The sequence below is a fragment of the Mauremys mutica genome, chromosome 2 (assembly GCF_020497125.1).
Source record: "Mauremys mutica isolate MM-2020 ecotype Southern chromosome 2, ASM2049712v1, whole genome shotgun sequence".
NCBI classification, from domain to species: Eukaryota; Metazoa; Chordata; order Testudines; family Geoemydidae; genus Mauremys; species Mauremys mutica.
This window is the reverse complement of record NC_059073.1, coordinates 120,584,764-120,604,994: the sequence shown is the minus strand read 5'-3', so window position 1 is coordinate 120,604,994 and position 20,231 is coordinate 120,584,764. Positions and strand designations below refer to the sequence as shown.

Genomic DNA, 20,231 nt, shown 5'->3' with positions numbered 1-20,231 from the left:
AACCCCTAGGTCCTTTTCTGCAGAACTGCTACCCAGCCATTCGGTCCCTAGTCTGTAGCAGTGCATGGGATTCTTCCGTCCTAAGTGCAGGACTCTGCACTTGTCCTTGTTGAACCTCATCATATTTCTTTTGGCCCAATCCTCTAATTTGTCTAGGTCCCTCTGTATCCTATCCCTACCCTCCAGCGTATCAACAACTCCTCCCAGTTTAGTGTCATCTGCAAACTTGCTAAGGGTGCAGTCCACACCATCCTCCAGATCGTTAATGAAGATATTGAACAAAACCGGCCCCAGCACCGACCCTTGGGGCACTCCACTTGATACCGGCTGCCATCTAGACATGGAACCATTGATCACTACCCGTTGAGCCCGACCATCTAGCCAGTTTTCTATCCACCTTACCGTCCATTCATCCAGCCCAGACTTCTTTAACTTGCTGGCAAGAATACTGTGGGAGACTGTATCAAAAGCTTTGCTAAAATCCAGAAATAGTACATCCACTGCTTTCCCCTCATCCACAGAGCCGGTTATCTCGTCATAGAAGGCAATTAGGTTAGTCAGGCATGACTTGCCCTTGGTGAATCCATGCTGACTGTTCCTGATCACTTTCCCCTCCTTTAAGTGGTTCAGGATTGATTCCTTGAGGACCTGTTCCATGATTTTTCCAGGGACTGAGGTGAGACTGACTGGCCTGTAGTTCCCTGGATCTTCCTTCTTCCCTTTTTTAAAGATGGGCACTACATTAGCTTTTTTCCAGTCATCCGGGACCTCCCCCGATCGCCATGATTTTTCAAAGATAATGGCCAATGGCTCTGCAATCTCATCGGCCAACTCCTTTAGCACCCTCGGATGCAGCGCATCCGGCCCCATGGACTTGTGCTCGTCCAGCTTTCCTAAATAGCCCCGAACTACTTCTTTCTCCACAGAGAGCTGGTCACCTCCTCCCCATACCGTGCTGCAGAGTGCAGCTGTCTGGGAGCTGACCTTGTCTGTGAAGACAGAGGCAAAAAAAGCATTGAGTACACTAGCTTTCTCCACATCCTCTGTCACTAGGTTCCCTCCCTCATTCAGCAAGGGGCCCACACTTTCCTTGACTTTCTTCCTGTTGCTAACATACCTAAAGAAACCCTTCTTGTTACTCCTAACATCTCCGGCTAGCTGCAACTCCAAGTGTGATTTGGCCTTCCTGATTTCACACCTGCATGCCTGAACAATACTTTTATACTCCTCCCTGGTTATTTGTCCAATCTTCCACTTCTTGTAAGCTGTTCTTTTGTGTTTAAGACGAGCAAGGATTTCACTGTTAAGCCAAGCTGGTCGCCTGCCATATTTACTTTTCTTCCTACACATCGGGATGGTTTGTTCCTGCAACCTCAATAAGGTTTCTTTGAAATACAGCCAGCTTTCCTCGACTCCTTTCCCCGTCATGTTATTCTCCCAGGGGACCTTGCCAATCAGTTCCCTGAGGGAGTCAAAGTCTGCTTTTCTGAAGTCCAGGGTCTCTGTTCTACTGCTTTCCCTTTTTCCTTGTGTCAGGATCCTGAACTCGACCATCTCATGGTCACTGCCCCCCAGGTTCCCATCCACTATTGCTTCCTCTACTATTTCTTCCCTGTTTGTGAGCAGCAGGTCAAGAAGAGCTTTTCTCCTAGTTGGTTCCTCCAGCACTTGCACCAGGAAATTGTCCCCTACACTTTCCAGAAACTTCCTGGATTGCCTGTGCACTGCTGTATTGCTCTCCCAGCAGATATCAGGGTGATTAAAGTCACCCATGAGAACCAGGGCCTGTGATCTAGCAACTTCTGTTAGTTGCTGGAAGAAAGCCTCGTCCACCTCATCCCCCTGGTCCGGTGGTCTGTAGCAGACTCCCACCACGACATTACCCTTGTTGTTCATACTTCTAAATTTAATCCAGAGACACTCAGGTTTTTCTGCAGTTTCATACTGGAGCTCTGAGCAGTCATACTGCTCTCTTACGTACAACGCAACTCCCCCACCTTTTCTGCCCTGCCTATCCTTCCTGAACAGTTTATATCCATCCATGACAGTACTCCAATCATGTGAGTTATCCCACCAAGTCTCTGTTATTCCAATTACATCATAATTCCCTGACTGTGCCAGGACTTCTAGTTCTCCCTGCTTGTTCCCCAGGCTTCTTGCATTAGTGTATAGGCATTTAAGATAACCCGCTGATTGTCCCGCTTTCTTGGTCTGAGACAGGAGTCCTCCCCTCTTGTAATCTCCTGCTTGTGCTTCCTCCCGGTATCCCACATCCCCACTTACCTCGGGGCTTTGGTCTCCTTCCCCCGGTGAACCTAGTTTAAAGCCCTCCTCACTAGGTTAGCCAACCTGCTTGCAAAGATGCTCTTCCCTCTCTTCGTGAGGTGGAGCCCGTCTCTGCCTAGCAATCCTTCTTCTTGGAAGACCATCCCATTGTCAAAGAATCCAAACCCTTCTCTCCGACACCATCTGCGTAGCCATTCGTTGATTTCCACGATTCGACGGTCTCTACCCTGGCCTTTTCCTGCCACAGGGAGGATAGATGAGAACACCACTTGCGCCTCAAACTCCTTTATCCTTCTTCCCAGAGCCACGTAGTCTGCAGTGATACGCTCAAGGTCATTCTTGGCAGTATCATTTGTGCCCACGTGGAGAAGCAGGAAGGGGTAGCGATCCGAGGGCTGGATGAGTCTCGGCAGTCTCTCCGTCACATCGTGAATCCTAGCCCCTGGCAAGCAGCACACCTCTCGGTTCTCCCGGTCAGGGCGGCAGATAGATGACTCAGTCCCCCTGAGGAGAGAGTCCCCGACCACCACCACCCTCCTCCTCCTCTTGGGAGTGGTGGTCGTGGAACCCCCATCCCTAGGAAGGTGCATCTCATGCCTTCCAATCAGTGGAGTCTCCTTCTGCTCTGTTCCCTCAGGTGCATCATCCACTCCACTCTCTGCACTAATACCTGTGGAGAGAACATGAAAACGGTTGCTCACCTGTATCTGTGTTTCTGGTACATGGATGTTTCTGGTACTCTTTCCCCTTCTGGAAGTCACATGCCGCCACTTATCCTCGCTGGCCTTCTGTCCCCGCTGCGTAGCCTGCTCTGAATCTTCAGAAAGTTGTGCCCGCTGCAGCTGATCCTGACGTCTATCCAGGAAATCCTCATTTTCTTTTATGGAATGCAGGGTTGTTATTCGTTTCTCCAGACCTTGAATCTTCTCTTCCAAGATGGAGATCAGCTTGCACTTGGTACAGACAAAGTCGCTCCTATCCTGTGGAAGGAAGACGAACATGGCGCATCCTGTGCAGGTCACAACGGCGGATTGCTCAGCATCCATGGTCTCTTCCTTCTAAGAGCTCTCTCCAGGCGAACTCCCAGGCAAACTCCTTCTGTTTGCCTCTCTGCTGTTCGCTGTTCCACCCCTTACCATCCCTCCCACCCTCTGCCACACCCACTACAATTCTCTCCCTGGCACATTAAGGCTTTTAGAGCCACTTTACAACTGCTTCTTACCCAGAGGCTGGAGCAACCATGAGAATCTCACTCATAGTCTCTATATTAAAATCTTATCCATATGATGAGAAACAACTCCTGGTATAATTCTTGTTCCTGGGAGAGCAAATGTCAGAAGTATTTACAATACACTGTGATATGGACCAAAAGTGTTTACCTGTGACATACAGGTGGGATTTCTTGTAATGATTATACACTCTTTTTTGGAATAGCCAATAGTATTTTGATAGTTGTTCTAAATCACAGTTACCAACTTGCATGCGGTAAATAAGCACCTCGACTTTCACAATAAGCCAAAAATCAAGCTAATCCCATTTCAAAACAAGGCCAAAACAAGCCAGTCCCTAAGAACCCCCCGGCGTGCACTTTGGGACTATGGTGGGCCTGCTGTGCACCCCTGACTCTCTTCCCCCCTTGTCCCTTGCCAGGAGCCTATCTCCCCTCCCCCCCCCCAAAAAAAGGGGAGGCCAACAAGCTACAAGCCAAAAACTAGCCAACAAGCAACTCACATGCCAATTAAGCCAAAAACAAGCTCAATTTCTGCATTTTTTCCGCAGGTTTGGCATGTCTGTTCTAAATCTCTTGTTTCAGCTAAATTGCCAAACAGTAAGTCTAAAACTAGCAAAAGAGAGGTGAAAAATTGCCTACGTGACTTCCTGGCATTAGTAAAGGGCAGAAGTCTTGTGGTTTGAACAATTTGGACTACTTATTTTCTCTTTAAAATTTGAAAATACATGAATTGTACAATGAGTGATTGGTACATTTTGATAATCTAGCAGGCACAATTCTTAGAGGTGTGTTTATTTTTCATGTAAAATAACTTGTAGAGAAGTCATTAAGTAGCTTATTCATGAAAATGTAGAATTCTATTTCTGAGTTAGTAAAATTATTCCAGGTCAATTTTTAAGAACTTCATTCTCAAACTGTGTTAATACTATCAGTCCTGCTGTTTTTATGGGCATAATACTACTAAGTGTCTGTCTAATATACTGTATGGTAATTTAATTAAAACAAAAAAGTATGTAACTGTTTCAATTCTGTTATTTCCACCAATGTAATTTAAAATGCCCAAACTCTGATCTAAATTTAGAGTGAGGAAATGATGTACGTCTTCTGCCAGATGACTATCTTGTGGGTGTTCAGGAAAGCTCTGGTTAACCTCCTTTCTAGCAGAGAAATGAGTGGAAATAGACTGTTTTTATTTCTACAATATGCACATAGCTCTCATTATTGTTTTGAGTAGGAATGACAATAAACAGCAAATGCAGCAGTATAGGCTACAAGATACTGATAGCAAAGGCAAGCAATAATGCTGCTATCATTAAAATTGTGAACATATTATATGGATACTGTGATGTAATCAGAGAGAAAGTCATTTCCCACCTGTACATTGAGTCTGTACACTAGTGTATTGCATCCTGATACAGAACCTAATACTCTAAATATGGCATGTGAGTCGAAATAAAAATTGGTGCAGGACATGAATCAGAATTCTCTGCCTGGAGAATATTTCTAAGTGTAGGTGTAAAAGAAGATTCACTTTGTCTTCACCCAGTTCCAAAAGTAATACTTTATAAAAATATAGACTTTGGAAAACGCTTTATTCCACAGTAATGTTGTTTAAATTTCACACCCATACAGAACATACAGAGAAAAGAAATCTGTTGCGTGTATTTCCATAATGTTTCCTGAGGAAACCAATTCCATAGAAATTAAGATGGAAATGGCCAATTAATTCATCCAGCCAGTGAAAGATTATCTTAACTGTGTAATATTTACTTAGGAATTGCTGCTATTTTTATAAAGTGCTCTCACAAAATGTTCCCGTTTACTCTGTGACAAATCCAATGTATGGGGTTCTAGGTGGTATGTTTGCAGAAAGAATGGCTGAGGGACCAGGGTATGTATTAGGGTTTAAACAAAAACACTTTCTCAACAATATAATTAAGGAAGGAGACAACACAATTTGGAAACATCCATTTGCTGCCCATCTTTACACCTTGTTTCTGAAAGCTATACTGAGTGTGGATTGACAAGGTAATACAATATTCAGCTTTGTATAATTTGAAGGAGTATTTTTGTGAGTTGTCTTTGACAGAGGTGATTGGGATGAACATCTCAAGCTTCTCTTCTGTTTGGTGGCTGTATTTTAACATGCGGTTCCTTCAGAATATTACTGGTAGTATAGGTATTTTGTGCACTATGCCAATATCAGTATGCTGGAACAATACACGTATTAGTACAAACTGTATTTACACACATGACTGACAAACTTTTGCTGATCACTCTTCCAGAACAAAACATTGATTTTTGCCAAAAAATATACAATAAAAACATAATTTCATTTTGTTTTCACTTATACAAGTTGCTTTGTAATGGCATATTAAAGGAAAACTGTTACATTTGGAGACTAAACATTATAAATAACGAGGCTTTCTTAAACTAAAAATGTTGCAGACATACAATGAAGGTTTCTTAGGCTGTGCAAGGTATTGATAGCTTCTGATATATTTTTGAGTGGTTTGTGGAACCAGCTGAGCGAATTCTTAGAACCTATTCAAATATTCCACTATTTAAAAAAAGTATTTACTTTGTAATTTATTCAAGTACTTTGAAGAAAGCATAGGCAGAAAGATGACTTTGGGATATAGTATTATTTATTTGCATTACAATAGCACCTTTTGAGATCGGGCCCCATTGGGTTAAACTCTTTATAAACACTTAGTAAGAGAGAGTCCCTGACCTGAAGATCTTTCGGTCTACATAGATAAGACAGGAAAAGGAAGAAAGAAAGTGGACCGTGTACACACCGTGGTCACCCATAATGCTTTCCAATCTGGGATTGGATCATGTTACCTCTGTACTTGCGCAATTCTGTATACTAGGTCTAGGGAATATTTCAGATACCAACATGTAATTATCTAGTTACCCAAGGCTAAAATGGAAAATGTTTAATGGTGACCTGAGTAAAATTGTGGATTGGTGATGCATGCGGGCCTGGGGCAAAAGAACACTTTCTTGGAGGAAGAGGAGCATTAGTAACAGCAGCATGAGTTGGAGAGCTGGGTGTTTGAGTCTCACATACTCGGGCTGTAAAATGATACAAGTATAGTCAGAGAATTGTTTTTGTTTGTGTTCCCCCAAAACAATCGTTTAACATAAAATACAAGGATTATTTTTAACACTGAATTTTTTTTACATCAGTCTTTCACAACTGCCCTTCATGCCTACCACTCAGTTTCTGTTTCTTTGGAAAACTGCTTATCTGTGCTTAAACATGCCCATCTTTAAAGTTACACAGGTTTCTCGGATTTTCTTGCAGTCATTGGAAAGCTAAGATTCTTTACTTTAAAAGTACCGCATATACTCGTTCATTAGCCCGTTTGTTTATAAGCTGACCCCACAAGATGGATAGGTAAAAATAGCATAAACTATATGACCCTTTCATAAGCCGACCCTATATTTCAGGGGTTGGCAAACTTTGACTCCTGGCCCGTTAGGGTAAGCCGCTAGTGGGCTGGACGTTTTGTTTACCTGGAGAGTTCGCAGACATGGAGCCCCTCAGCTCCTAGTGGCCGCGGTTTGCTGTTCCCAGCCAATGGGAGCTGCGGGAAGTGGCACCACTTCTCGCAGCTCCCCTTGGCTGGGAACGGCGAACCGCGGCCACAGGAAGCTGAGGGGCTCCATGCCTGTGGTGGATGCTCCAGGTAAACAAAACGACAATGTATTAGATATTCAATTCAATAATTCCATAGAGTTTGAAATCATCAAATTTTGATGTAGAGCCGTTTATAAGCCGACCCCCGCTCTTTGATGCTTCACTTTTTTATCAAAAATATTTGGCTTATGGACAAGTATATATGGTAATACTGCACAAGTTTCAAGCAGAAATAGTTATATTTGTGTAAATAGTTTTTTTAAAAAGCTTAGTGATTATGGTGTTTGTCCTGGATTCTTAATTCAGTTATTCAAAAAGAGGGTTTCTGATTAACAAAATCCTTATTCAGATTTAATTGTTTCAGTTCCCTTTAGTTTTAGTTTCTGCAGTATGTATGTACTGAAAATTACTGTGTGGAAAAAAAAGATTGATTGGCTCTCAGTGTTACTGTATATTTATATGCGTGTCCTCTATTACATTCTTAATTTGCTTTTAATCACGGGAAAAATACTAGACTCTAGCCAGCCATATAAGTAAACCTACAAGGCAAGAGATGGATATGAAAGGGGATGGCACCACACCAGCAAGGTCGAGGGGCTTCCAGTGGCTGGTATGAAGGACGAAAGTCCTGGGATTTTACCTTGAGCACGGTCATGGCATCCTCTTTTGGTTCTTATGTTCAGTATCACTCTCTGGCTAGCAGATACACCTCTACATCGATATAACGGTGTCCTTGGGAGCCAAAAAATCTTACCACGTTTATAGATGAAACCGTGTTATATTGAACTTGCTTTGATCCACGAGAGTGAGCAGCCCCGCCCCTCCAGAGCACTGCTTTACCGCGTTATATCCAAATTCGTGTTATATCGATGTCGCGGTGTATCTGAAGTGTTTCAATTGCCACTCCCAATAGATAGCACAAAGGGAGAGTTTTTTCTTTTGTCCCTACTTCAAAGTTTCTTGGCTATGGTAAAAATAAGAGCAAGGAATGGGGAAGAGATCTCTGCTACTCTGTCCCCTTCCAACTTCTGTATTTTTGGTCATCTTTCACCATGAATAACACCTGTGCCTGGGTTTGCTGATGCTCATAGTTTTTCTGTCAGCAGCAGCTGAATGAAAATGGTGATTCTTAGGAGGTTCTTTGCTGCTGCCAAGTTCTGAACAGTAGCTGTGAAACTGATAGTCTTGTTAACTTCACTCTGCCTTTGCATTGCAAAGCTTTAAGCTGCAGAGACAGCACTGAAGCAACACTCCATTTACAATTACCCATCAGGTTTAGAAATTTTTTAAATGAAAACTTAATTCTGTATACGTTGATACTGGTCCTGGATAAATGAATATTTCAAGCCCTGATTTTTAGTGGAGGTCCATAGCTTTTTTTTTTTTTAATGCTTTCTAATATATTTTTCAAAGAATTGAAATGGCGAGAATATCTTTCTGTCTGCCTTTTGGTGAAAAACAAATTCAGAATTTGTGGTTTAAATATTATTATGGTATTAAATTACTTGGAACTAAGTGACTGACATCTCATGTTAATTATGCAAATACAATTCTAAGATTTGTCCATGGTATATTTGTTTGATTTTTTTATGCTCATTTGTTGTAACAAAAATCTGAGACTACTTCAGGACTGTGGTGTAACTTGACTAATGCGTGTGTATTTTTACTTGACATAATGTACTGCTTTACACTGAATTTCTGTAATTCTTTTCTTCAGTTTTATGACTAAAAGCCACAAGAAACTGTACACTAAATGTCAAGGTCCAGCATGTGCTGTGGTGGTCCTATAACCAACATGTATTAATAGATACTGATCCAGTATTCTTGATCTATGAATGTAATTTTTGGATTAAAAGAAATTGGCTGAAATTCCTTGCCAGAAAAATACGCACTTTTTTCTTAAGTCAGCAAATTTGTGGCCCTGGTCCATTAATATAGTAAGAATGTTTGTTTGCTTTTCAGAGATTAAAAGTGGACGACTATTTAAACCAGTGGTTCTCAGACTTGAGCCGCTGCTTGTTCAGAGAAAGCCCCTGGCAGGCCGGGCCGGTTTGTTTACCTGCCGCGTCCACAGGTTCGGCCAATCACGGCTCCCACTAGCCACGGTTCACCACTCCAGGCCAATAGGGGCTGCGGGAAGGGCTGCCAGCACATCCCTCAGCCCGTGCCACTTCCTGCAGCCCTATTGGCCTGGAGCAGCGAACCGCGGCCAGTGAGAGCCACGATCGGCCAAACCTGTCGACGCAGCAGGTAAACAAACCGGCCCGGCCCGCCAGGGGCTTTCCCTGTACAAGCGGCAGCCCCAGGTTTGAGAACCACTGATTTAAACCATAGATCTCCTTCTATTTAAGTATAGCTGCCCAGTTGTATTTTATCTGAGGTTTTGAACTATACCTACCATCCAGTGCTGTAATATATGTGTGCACTTCCTCATGTGTGTTGTCCGATAATCAGGGAAATTGCTCTTTGACCTTTATATCTTGGTCTACCTTGACAAAGAAGGCTTGAGGTTTGGGGGTTTTTTTTGTGGGGCGGGGTGTATGTTAAGTATCTCATTGCCTCTAAAATCTCTAAAGCAATTATTTGATGCAAGAGGACATCTTTAGTAGTATAAGTTATGAGCAAAAACCTAAGTTCTCTACAGTTTTCCTGAATGTTGTAATGTTTTGCTGTTCTGTCATGACCTCCTAAGTCTCAAAGTAGAGGTGATTTGAATTGTATTGATTTACCCTTCATAATGAAAACCAAACCATTGCAAAAGCTAATGCCACTTCATCTTCAGTTGCTAATGAAAAACAGAATACTGTGTTCTAGCAGCGGGTCTCAACTGCGAGTCTGCGGACCCCAGGGGGTCTGCCAAGCAGGATCAGTGTTAGATTGGCTGAGGACCAGGGCAGAAACCTCAGAGCCCAAGCTGTGGTGCCCTGCAGATGAAGCCCGAAGCTCTGAGCCTTGGCATCCTGCAGATGAAGCCCCAAGCACTGGCACCCTGTGGGTAGGATGTCAGAGCACTGGAGTCCCACAGGGCAGAAGCCCTGAGGCGCCCTGCACACACACACACACACTCCCCTCACTGAAGCCCGGAGGCCCCCCCGCAGCTGAAGCTCTGAGTCCTTCCTCCCCACTCCCTTGGAATTTTTATAACATGGTGGCGGGGCCCTCAGAAAGAAAAAGGTTGAGAGCCCTTGTTCTATAGAACTATGATCATCCTGTTGTGTTTTTAAAAGAGAAAAATATCTGATGTGAACTCCTACAAGCAATTTCACATTTAGTATTCATTATTAAGTTTTATTTATTCTGCTGAAGTGAAAGAGAATTTGATAAACTGGAAAATATAGGAACAAATGTGAATCTTCTATGACAACATAAAATAACATCAATCTTCCACATTACTTTCCTCCCTCTATCCTCTTTGAAAAAAAAATGGATTCAGTTTGTGGACCATTCTCAATCTCTTCCCTTTAAATGACTGTGGAAAACCTTGGATTCTCTTTATCTTCTCCATACAAATTGTTATAGAGAGAGAGCAGTAGATTATTAATGCTATAACTCAGAGGATACAAAAGATATTAAAAAGTAAAATAAAATCTTTCAATTGAATTGACAATTTACATAATTAATAATCTTATAGGGTTTTTAATTAGAAGTACTTTTGTTTGCAAATGCATTACATACTAAGTACTACATTTATTTTTTAAGGGTTCTGTTTGTTTGAAAAAGAAAAGTAACAAAGTAAATGTTAGAGAAACTGATGCGCTCTCAAGGTTTATTTTATTTGAAAGATCTTTTTATTAGTGCAGTGTAATTCCTAATTCAAATCTGGCCAAAAATAACAAGTAAATATCCCAATTACAGTAATAGTGTAGCAAACTATTTAGGTAAATGTACATAATGTCCTCATGGGACCCACAGGTCTCCCACACATACTCTTTTAAAGTGACAGCACTATACATTAGTCACAGTTTTTAAATATCTCATGTAGCTACTTCAGCTAAACAGGATGAATTATTCCAAGGGAAATTATAGTAATTAAACAAGATCCACCACTGTTGTTGTTGGGTTTTTTTGTTTTGTTTTGTTTTTTATTAAGGCTTGTCTATAAGTTTCATTTTAGCTATCTTTAAGCTATAATATGTACAATTATGGGTCCTGGGGATCCCATTGGGGGATCAGGGCTATAGTTAATCTTTAAATATTTGACAAATGGGCTCTCATCTTTTGTTAAACATGAAAGTATGAAAAAAATCAGATCCGTGGTTCGGCTGGTAATACACCTTTCCAGTGTTTCTGCTCTTCATATTTGAATTGCAGCTTTACACAGGTTTCAGATGGCAACATGCAAATCTCTACTGAGAACTGTCCCTTTATCTATTGGCGAGACAAGGTAGGTGAGGTAATATCTTTTATTGGACCACCAGCACCAACTTCCAGTTTACTCTGGGGGTGCTCCGCCCCAAGTCCTGCCCTTGCCCTGCCTCTTCCCTCCCCCGGGGCCCTGTCCTCGCTCCACCCCTTCCCTCCCCTGCTCCACCCCTTCCCCAAGGTCCCCGTCCATCACTCTCCACCCTCCCCCAAGCTCCTCATCAAGCAACCAAACAGCTGTGGCTGATAGGTGCTGAGCACGGAGTCGACACCTATATATTGGACCTCCTTCTGTTGATGAAAGAGATGCGCTTTCTAGCAACACAGAGCTCTTCTTCAGGTCTGGGAAAAGTACTCAAAGTGTGAGCTACAGGTGGAACAGATTGTTTAGCATAAGTCGTTGACACGTATTGCCAGAGACCAATCGAAATGAACTGGCCCATTAACACCTCTGCTGCCATAGAACAAAAAAGGGAGGTTAGTGATTAAAGGTTGTTGTAATAAGTCATGAACACAGTGTCTTTATTAAGACCATGAATTTTAGTGTTTAGCAAAGTTATGAATTCAAGCTCTAAGGCTTGTCTTTTAAGGTGTTGTGCAGGGTTTCTTTGAGGACGAGGACTGAGGGATCAGCTATGGAGTGATCGTTTTGTGAAAAGTATTTGCCCATGGGTGATACAATGTTTTTGTCTTATCATTTTTCTGTGTGAATTCCTGCAAGAATGTAGTGATTGGTTTCACCCACATAGTTGTTATGGGAAATTTAGTGCACTGGATGAGGGTACACCACATGCTGTGATAGGTACGTGTGGGACCCATGGATCTTGAAAGGTGTGTCAGCTCAGTCCTTTATCTACTGGACATGAATATCTCTCATAATGTTCTTTGCATCTCCCATAAATGTTAATTTAGACAATATTACATTCACAACATGGAATGTAGAAAACTGATACTTTCTGTGACTCTCTGGGTGGCTTGTTCACGTGCATTCTTTGAAATTCCACCAATTAAAATTTTCATAGACTCTCGGATTCCAAGGCCAGCAGGGACCATTGTGATAATCTATGCTGATCTCCTGTGTCACACAGGCTATAGAACTTCCCCAAAATAATCCCCATATAAAGGACAGATCTTTTAGGAAAACATGCAATACTGATTTTTAAATTGTCAGTGATGGAGAATCCACCACGACCCTGGGTAAGTTGTTCCAATGGTTAATTACTCTCACTGTTAAAAATGTACACATTAGTTCCAGTTTGAACTTGTCTAGCTTCAGCTTCCCGCCATTGGATCCTGTTAGATGAAGAGCCCCATTATTAAATATTTTATTCCCAGGTAGGTACTAATTGACTGTAATCAAGTCACATGTTAATCTTCTCTTTGTTAAGCTAAGATCACTTTGAGCAAGATCAGAAAGGCAAAGTATTAATGGAAAAAATTATGTAGGTCAAGAAGGGCCATATTTCCATGTCTCCCATTATACCCTTTCACTTCAGAGATTGATTCTGTGTCTTTCTCACTAAGACTGTCCTGTGTTCCCTGTTCCTACCTTTCTATAAACATTCATATACTCTATATGGTCTTGTTAGTCCAACTCTTTTACTTGATTTTTGTCAAAGGTATGAGTTTGATCAGGAGTTTATTGAGCTCCCACTTTTGCTTAAAACAAAGCCCTTCACTTTCTCTTCTGTATGTGGTTTTGAAAATTTTAGGCCACTTAGAGGAGGGGAAAAGCAAATTGCCTCAGGTAGTGCATCTTTGTCATTTCTTTTATTTTAATATATTTCTAAAAATGTCTTAGTTGCACTACTGGTAGGGTCCCCAAGTAAAGAGTTTTCCAGTTTTAGGAATAATCAGATAAAAGAAGAATGGGCAAAATTTATCCCATTTAAAAATGTCTTTTCTCATAGCCTTAAAATTCATGCTTCAGGTATTTCATCCTTTGCAGTATTTTGCTTTCAGGTTTGGTTCCATGTACAGGTTTTTTTAAATGTTTGCCAAATGGCAGAGAACAAAGGCACTTGTTTTTGTATGTTGTCATAGTATGCTTTGACTGACATGTCTCCATGATAAGAGATTTTCCAGCTATAGAACTAAATTAATAGAACACTGTTGTTTCAAACTCTTTACAGGTACATCCACCTTTATTGAAGCATTAGCAGCCAACGGTACAACCAACATACAAACATCTGTAACAGGAGTGACAGCCAGCAAACGGAGATTTATTGATGATAGGAGAGACCAACCTTTTGACAAGAGGCTACGTTTCAGCGTGAGACAAACTGAAAGTGCTTACCGGTATAGAGACATTGTTGTCAGGAAACAAGACGGATTCACGCATGTTTTGCTATCAACAAAATCATCTGACAACAACTCACTAAATCCAGAGGTTAGAATGTTTGTTTTGTGTGGTTTGATTTGTTTGCTTGCTTGCTTTTTGGGGGTGGTTGTACAAATATTTTCAACAGCTATAATTACAGTATTATTATTAATCACAGAAATATGAAAAAACAACTGATAGTTCAGTAGGTTCCAGAAAAGTCATACTAGTGCATTTAAAGTATTATAAATATGTAAATATTATACTTTCTTGCCTTTTAATATCTGAATCTTAGTATATTTCAGTTTTATTTATTAACACTGTACAATACACTACATTATCTGAATATTTAGAATTGCAGCCTTTCATAATAAACGTAGTGGTTTATTAAGTGCGACTTGAAATAAACTTCAGCCTAAATTCAAGTCATTTTTCTGAACTGGTTGCATATGCCACCTGGTGTTCAAATTACAGAAATACTGAGAGAGTGCTGTAGCAACAGATGCAGATTGCTGGATTTCTTCGTAATGATTACATTATCTCAGTGTAATCATATTTGTGATCTGCACATTTTTAACATACATTATTAGACTCTCTTTTCCTTTGGACAATGAAAAATTTGAATGTGTTTAAACAAACAACTGCAGCAGAATTTGCAAGTATCCCAGATACTAGGGAATACACAGGAATGTAAAAGTTCAGATTCAGACCTGTCAAAAAAGAACAACAGTTTGTTACTTTTTAATAACACAATACAAAGAGTCTGACGAATTTAATTCCTGCTGATTTTCAGGTAATGAAGGAAGTCCAAAGTGCACTGAATACAGCAGCTGCAGATGACAGTAAACTTGTGCTGCTCAGTGCAGTTGGTAGTGTCTTCTGCTGTGGTCTTGATTTTATTTATTTTATACGACGTTTAACAGATGATAGAAAAAGGGAAAGCACTAAGATGGCAGAAGCTATTAGGTATGTAAAATTGTTTTCAGTCATTTAAGTGTTGATTTTTTTCATTGTCTAAACTAGTTTATTTTTAATTTATCTCATAAAAGATCTAACTATTCTTCTCAGTAGGAATTTAGTGTGGTCAGACGTTCAGTTGTGATAATATACAGTGTGCATAACTTGTTTATATTACTTGTACCTTTCTGTTCAAGTTTACATTTTATTCATAGCTTTTTACTCCATTTTTGCCATGTTGAATTAGAGCCCCTGTCTGATAAAAACTTAGCATGATAGTGTCCCTAATATAAACAACGCAGACTTGAGAAATGCTTTTCAAAGATTATTTTAAATGTATTGTTCAAAAGCAATACAAACAATATATAAATGTGCTGAAAGAATAGATTGAACAAAGTCCATATAAAAAAGGTAGAATGACAGACATTCTAAACTGATGGCTTAATCTTTGTGAGCAACATCCTAGCTAGCTGTCAAATTCCATATTTAAATAAATGAACTTAATTGTCTTATATAGCATAATTTTTCATGAAAGAAACATGCCGCTGAGATGGACACTGTGCCTGTGCTGGATTAGAGGCATTTAATGTGTACCTCTTATAATATCTTAAGGATATTTTTCCCCATGTAACTTGTAAACTGATTTCCTATTACATTTTGATTATCTGAATGTTTACATGTAGCATAAATATCCAAAAATATAGATAGAAGAACTAATGCTCATAATTCACTCTTGGCTTTCTTGAAGAAAGATAAAAGGTTTCATGTGTTCATTGATTATGTAAGTGGTGAAGCCGTTTGAAACAAGTGGCTAATAAGGGCTTGCCTACATGGGGAATTATGGCTAGAAAAGGTAGAGTGAGAATTTAAAGTGCTATAGCTGTTCCAGAATTACTCCCTGTTTGGACTCTTTTATTCTAGAATAAGAGTGTCTTTTTCCAGTTTTAACTTAATCCACTTCAGGTCATATTTTATTGTCTAATAGAAATAGCTATTCCTGTCAGTTTTCCCAGGAGACAAGTTCTAAACCCAGCTCCTCAAAGGTATTTAGCACCTAACTCTCCAAGAACTAGCTTCTTTTTAAATAGAGTTTCTTTGTCAGTTTCACCAGTAGTGCAAAAGTTTTCCCATAATTCTGTCTAGCAGGAGCATCCGGGGTTAAAAATCACTCAACACTGGGAACGCCTGACCTTACAAATGTAGGTGTATTTGTGAGTTCTTTTAGTTTAAAACATTTCCTAAGAAAATACTGTTGATGCCAGATTCTTAAGCTCTGTTTGGGTCTGATCCATCTTCCATTAGAGTCTGTGGGAATCTTTTCATTTACTTAAATGGGTGTTAAATCAGGCCTTTGGTTTTAAAGGTTGCCCTTCTATCTTTTAGTGAGGAAAAAATTTGATACTGCCTGCTATTCTGAGATTTTTGAATAGCTGAAATAAGAAGTTTCAATACAATGTTTATTCTACATGGGCAAGCAGAAGAAGCTACAGAAATGCAAAGAGAAAACAAAAGGTGTCAAAATACAGGAACTCCCTACCTACTTAGCATTAAAATATTACAAGAAAGAATAGGTAATAGAAGGCTCACGATAACCTAACTACAGTAGGACTGTTCGTTGTTTTCCAACAACTGCATTATGTTGATGAAACACGGTTGCTATGACCCAAATTCTCAAATTTTTACAAACATTTTTATCTTCATTTTTTTTAATTATGAAGCAAAAAGGAGCTCCTGTACAATTCTACCAGCTGAAAATTGGAGAAAACCATCGAGGTGAAGGGGGGCAATCTCCATTCTCCCTTATTTAAGCCATATAAAATCTATTACAACTTTTGTTCTGGAATCATGAACTTTAAGCACAACGTGACTGAGACTAATTAGATAAAAGGGGTAGAAATGCCAACCCTAAAAGACAGTTTTTCTGCCCTTCCCTCTGAGATAGTGATTTTTTGCTCTAAGGAAGGGGCATATAGGCTCAGCCTTCTAAAACCCTCTTCTGTTAAACTGTTTCTGAGCCCAGTCTGCTGGCTAGCTGTTGTAGTCAGTATGTATTACATAGCCAAAAGTGTTTTCAGCTGAGTTCACTGACTTTAAGATGCCTTGCTCCTCCAAGAAAGCCAAATTAGAAGCAATAACATAAGATAATGGTTCGCTTGTGACTAAGTTTTGAATCCTCTGATGAAAATGATAGCGAGCAACACAGTGACCAGGAGAAGTGTTTTATAGCCTAGAACAGTGTGTTTTCCTTCAGAATTTGTACTGATGTTCATACCAGTCAGGGACCACCGTATGATAGGACAAGTCCTTAATCAGATTCTGAGATACCATACTGGACCAATAGGTCTTCCCTCTCCCTACCATGCCAAGCTGCCTTCCTCATATTTTCCTCCTGAGATGAGGAGGCTTTAGAAAATACCTTAGATTCAAATCCTGTCTTAAACTCACCAGGTAACACCCTTTCTGACAGCAAAGGAGTAACAGCTAGTCTGTGCATTCCAAAACATCGTAAAGAAAGCTTTGGCACTTTGCTGCCTACTTCTTGGCTCTTAGGGCTTTGTTCGAAGGAAAAGATTTTTTTCATTTTTATAGTGGAAAGAAAATCAAACTAAGGAAATATAGGTACTTTTTTAATATCAGCAGGTTTCTCCACAGAATTCTTTTAATGTCAGACCCCCTTCTGTCTTGAGAAAGAGGAGGTTACTTACCTGTAACTAGAGGTTCCTTGAAATGTGTGGTCCCATTTTGGATTTCAAATGTAGGTGCGCAGGCGTGCCATGTGCCGGAGCTAGAAGGTTTTCGTAGCTGTGCCCGTTGACCCACATGTGCATCATGCATCATCCTCATGTTTGCAGCCGGGGCTATAATAGGATGTGTGAGTTGATGCCACTCCAGTATCCCTCTTACTACTAAGTAGTCTAGGCCAAAGCAGAGGGGATGGAGGCCGGGTATTGGAATCCAAATAGAGGCCACACATCTCAAAGAACCTTCTGTTACAGGTAAGTGATCACCATGGAGGTGGTGTGAGGAAGTGTGATCTGGAGTACAACACAGTGTATAACTGCATCTGCAGCTGGTGCCAGGACAATGGCATAGTGAGACGTGAAACCATGCAAGCATCACCATGCAAACCTTGGATTTCTTAATGAATCTGTTGAGTACTCAGAGGTCCAGGACAGGTCTTTAGCCTCTGCCTTTCTGCAGGATGAGGAAGTATGCAGAGTAAAAGCCATATTCCCTGTAGTGAAACAGGACAAGCTTTATGGTGCCCTTGAGGAGAAGAGCATCGGCTTCTTGTTAGAGGAGGGATTGATGGGATGAGACCCCCCAGGGGGCCCAGGGTAATGAGGAAGAAACAAGAAGAATTCTATGGCGTTTCCATGATAGATGACCTCCAGAACCCGTGGTGATCTTGCCCCAATTGTGGGAGAATGGGGCAAGACGGCCCCCTAAGATGATATGGGGTGGCGCGGTAGGAATCGGGAGTGGTTTGTAAATCTTGACTAGTGTGTCAAAACTGCTGTTTTGACTGCTGCTGGGTCAAGGAGGTAGTTGTGGCAGAGGCCATATATCGTGGCCTGTGTGACTGTTGACATCAACGTTGTGGTTCCTGTTACTGCTGATAATACGGTGGGTAGGGGGCGAGTGGTCGGGGCAGAACAATTGTTTTTACCTGCACCTCAGGGCTGGGGCATAGATGCCGAGGAAGTGGAGGATGGCTCACGAATCCTTCAGGGAATGGAGGGATTCATCCAATTTTTCTCGTTGAATAGTTTTCATGTATCGAAAGGGAGGTCTTCAGTGGTGGTTTGGACCTATTGCGGGAAACCAAAGAACTACAGAACTCTGCGAAGCACAACCTCAGTTGCCAATGACTGAGAGGCTGTGTCGGCCGCATTCACAGCAACTTGGAGGCCAACTTTGCCTTGAGCTTTCCCTTATCCAAGAGAATTTGGAACTGCTGTTGCTTGTCTGCTGGCAGTTGATCTTTAAACTCAGCGTATTTTGAGAAGTTAAGAAAATCATATTTTGCAAGCAGAGTTTGGTAGTTCACGATGTGAAATTGGAGCCCTGCTGAAGAGTAGACCTTCCTGCTGAGCAGGTCAATCTTTTTCGCCACTTTGTCCGGGGGAGTGGAGCATTGGGGTTGCTGGTGGACCCACTCCATTGCTGCGTGGATCACTAGAGAGTTGGGAGATGGGTGGGTGAAGAGCACGTCTGCACCCTTGGCGGGGATGAAGTATCTCTGTTCAGCCCTGTTGGGAGTGGGAGCACAGGAGGCAGGGATATGCCAGACCACTTGAACTGGCTGTAAAATAGCCTCGTTGACAGGAAGGGTCATGCAAGAGGGTCTCTGCAGTTGGAGGATGTCCAGTAATTGATGGTGTGTGTCCTGGACTTCCTCCACCAGGATTCCCAGAGCCATTGCCACCCGCTGGAGCAGTTCCTGCTACAGAAGCACCAGGGTTACGCAAACCCAACTTACGCAAATCCACACTTACGGGAAAAGTTCCATAAGCTAGAAATAGGAGGGTTTGTTTGTTTGTTTTGCCGGGTATACGTTTCTGACTTATGCAAAATTTGAGTTATGCAAGGCATTCTGGAACGGGACGCTTGCATAAGTTGAGGAGTGTCTGTATTGACAGTAGTTGTCAGGTGGGGAGAGCAAGGCAGGGATAAGCGCCTCATCCAGGGAAGAGGAGGCCATAGTCAGGACCAGCAGGACCGGTTCAACGTCTAGTTTGTCTTCCTCGTAAATGGAGGTTGCAAGAGGGAGAGCGGGGGATGGGTGATAGGCATTGAGATGGGTGCTCCACGGTCCCAGTTTGGATCACGAGGCAGCCTGTAAGGCCCAAAGTAAGGGTCTCTGCCTATCAGTGGGTCCCATGGGTGAGTGGAGAGGAGCAGAGACCTCAGTAGAGAGCAGTGGGTCTAGGCGACCGGAGGTGTGGGGTAGCCCCGAGGGTCCTGACGGCATTAGGTGAGCTGGTGGGATGGGTGGCAAACTCAATGGGGAGGGCACCAGCGTGGGCCCTGGTGAAGCCAACAGTACCATTGGATCGTGTTTCTTCTTTGCCTTACCTTCAAGTTTGGGATCCTTAGGCGGTGGAGTGGCCAGGTCAATGCGCGACTTCTCACCCGACTTGGCACAGCTCAGGGAGTGAACACTGCGTCCTGGTTGGGGATCTGCTCTTGTGGCCATGGCTGTGTTTTTCCCCCTCGTGGCGAGGCTTCTCCGACAGTCTGGGTAGCAGTGGATCTGGTGCTTGGAGGAGCACTGGTCACCGGTTATTGGGGGGGCGGGGGAGGTGTGCACCACCAGTTCTGCCAGTTCCAGGTCTGAATGCACACACGGGTACATGGCCTCCTCCATGAGGAACTTCCTGTGGTGATGTTCTCAAGCCCCTTGCATTCAGGCCTGGAACACT

General features: G+C 41.9%; 1 protein-coding gene across 1 annotated transcript in view; it reads left to right on the top strand.

The window, feature by feature from the left end:
- Positions 1-20,231, top strand: part of CDYL (chromodomain Y like) — a 194,400-nt gene that overhangs the window by 163,162 nt on the left and 11,007 nt on the right. The window contains exons 3-4 of the mRNA XM_045007988.1: positions 13,661-13,917; positions 14,642-14,814. Of these exons, the coding sequence (XP_044863923.1) occupies positions 13,661-13,917; positions 14,642-14,814 (430 nt within the window). The remainder of the gene's footprint in view (positions 1-13,660; positions 13,918-14,641; positions 14,815-20,231) is intronic.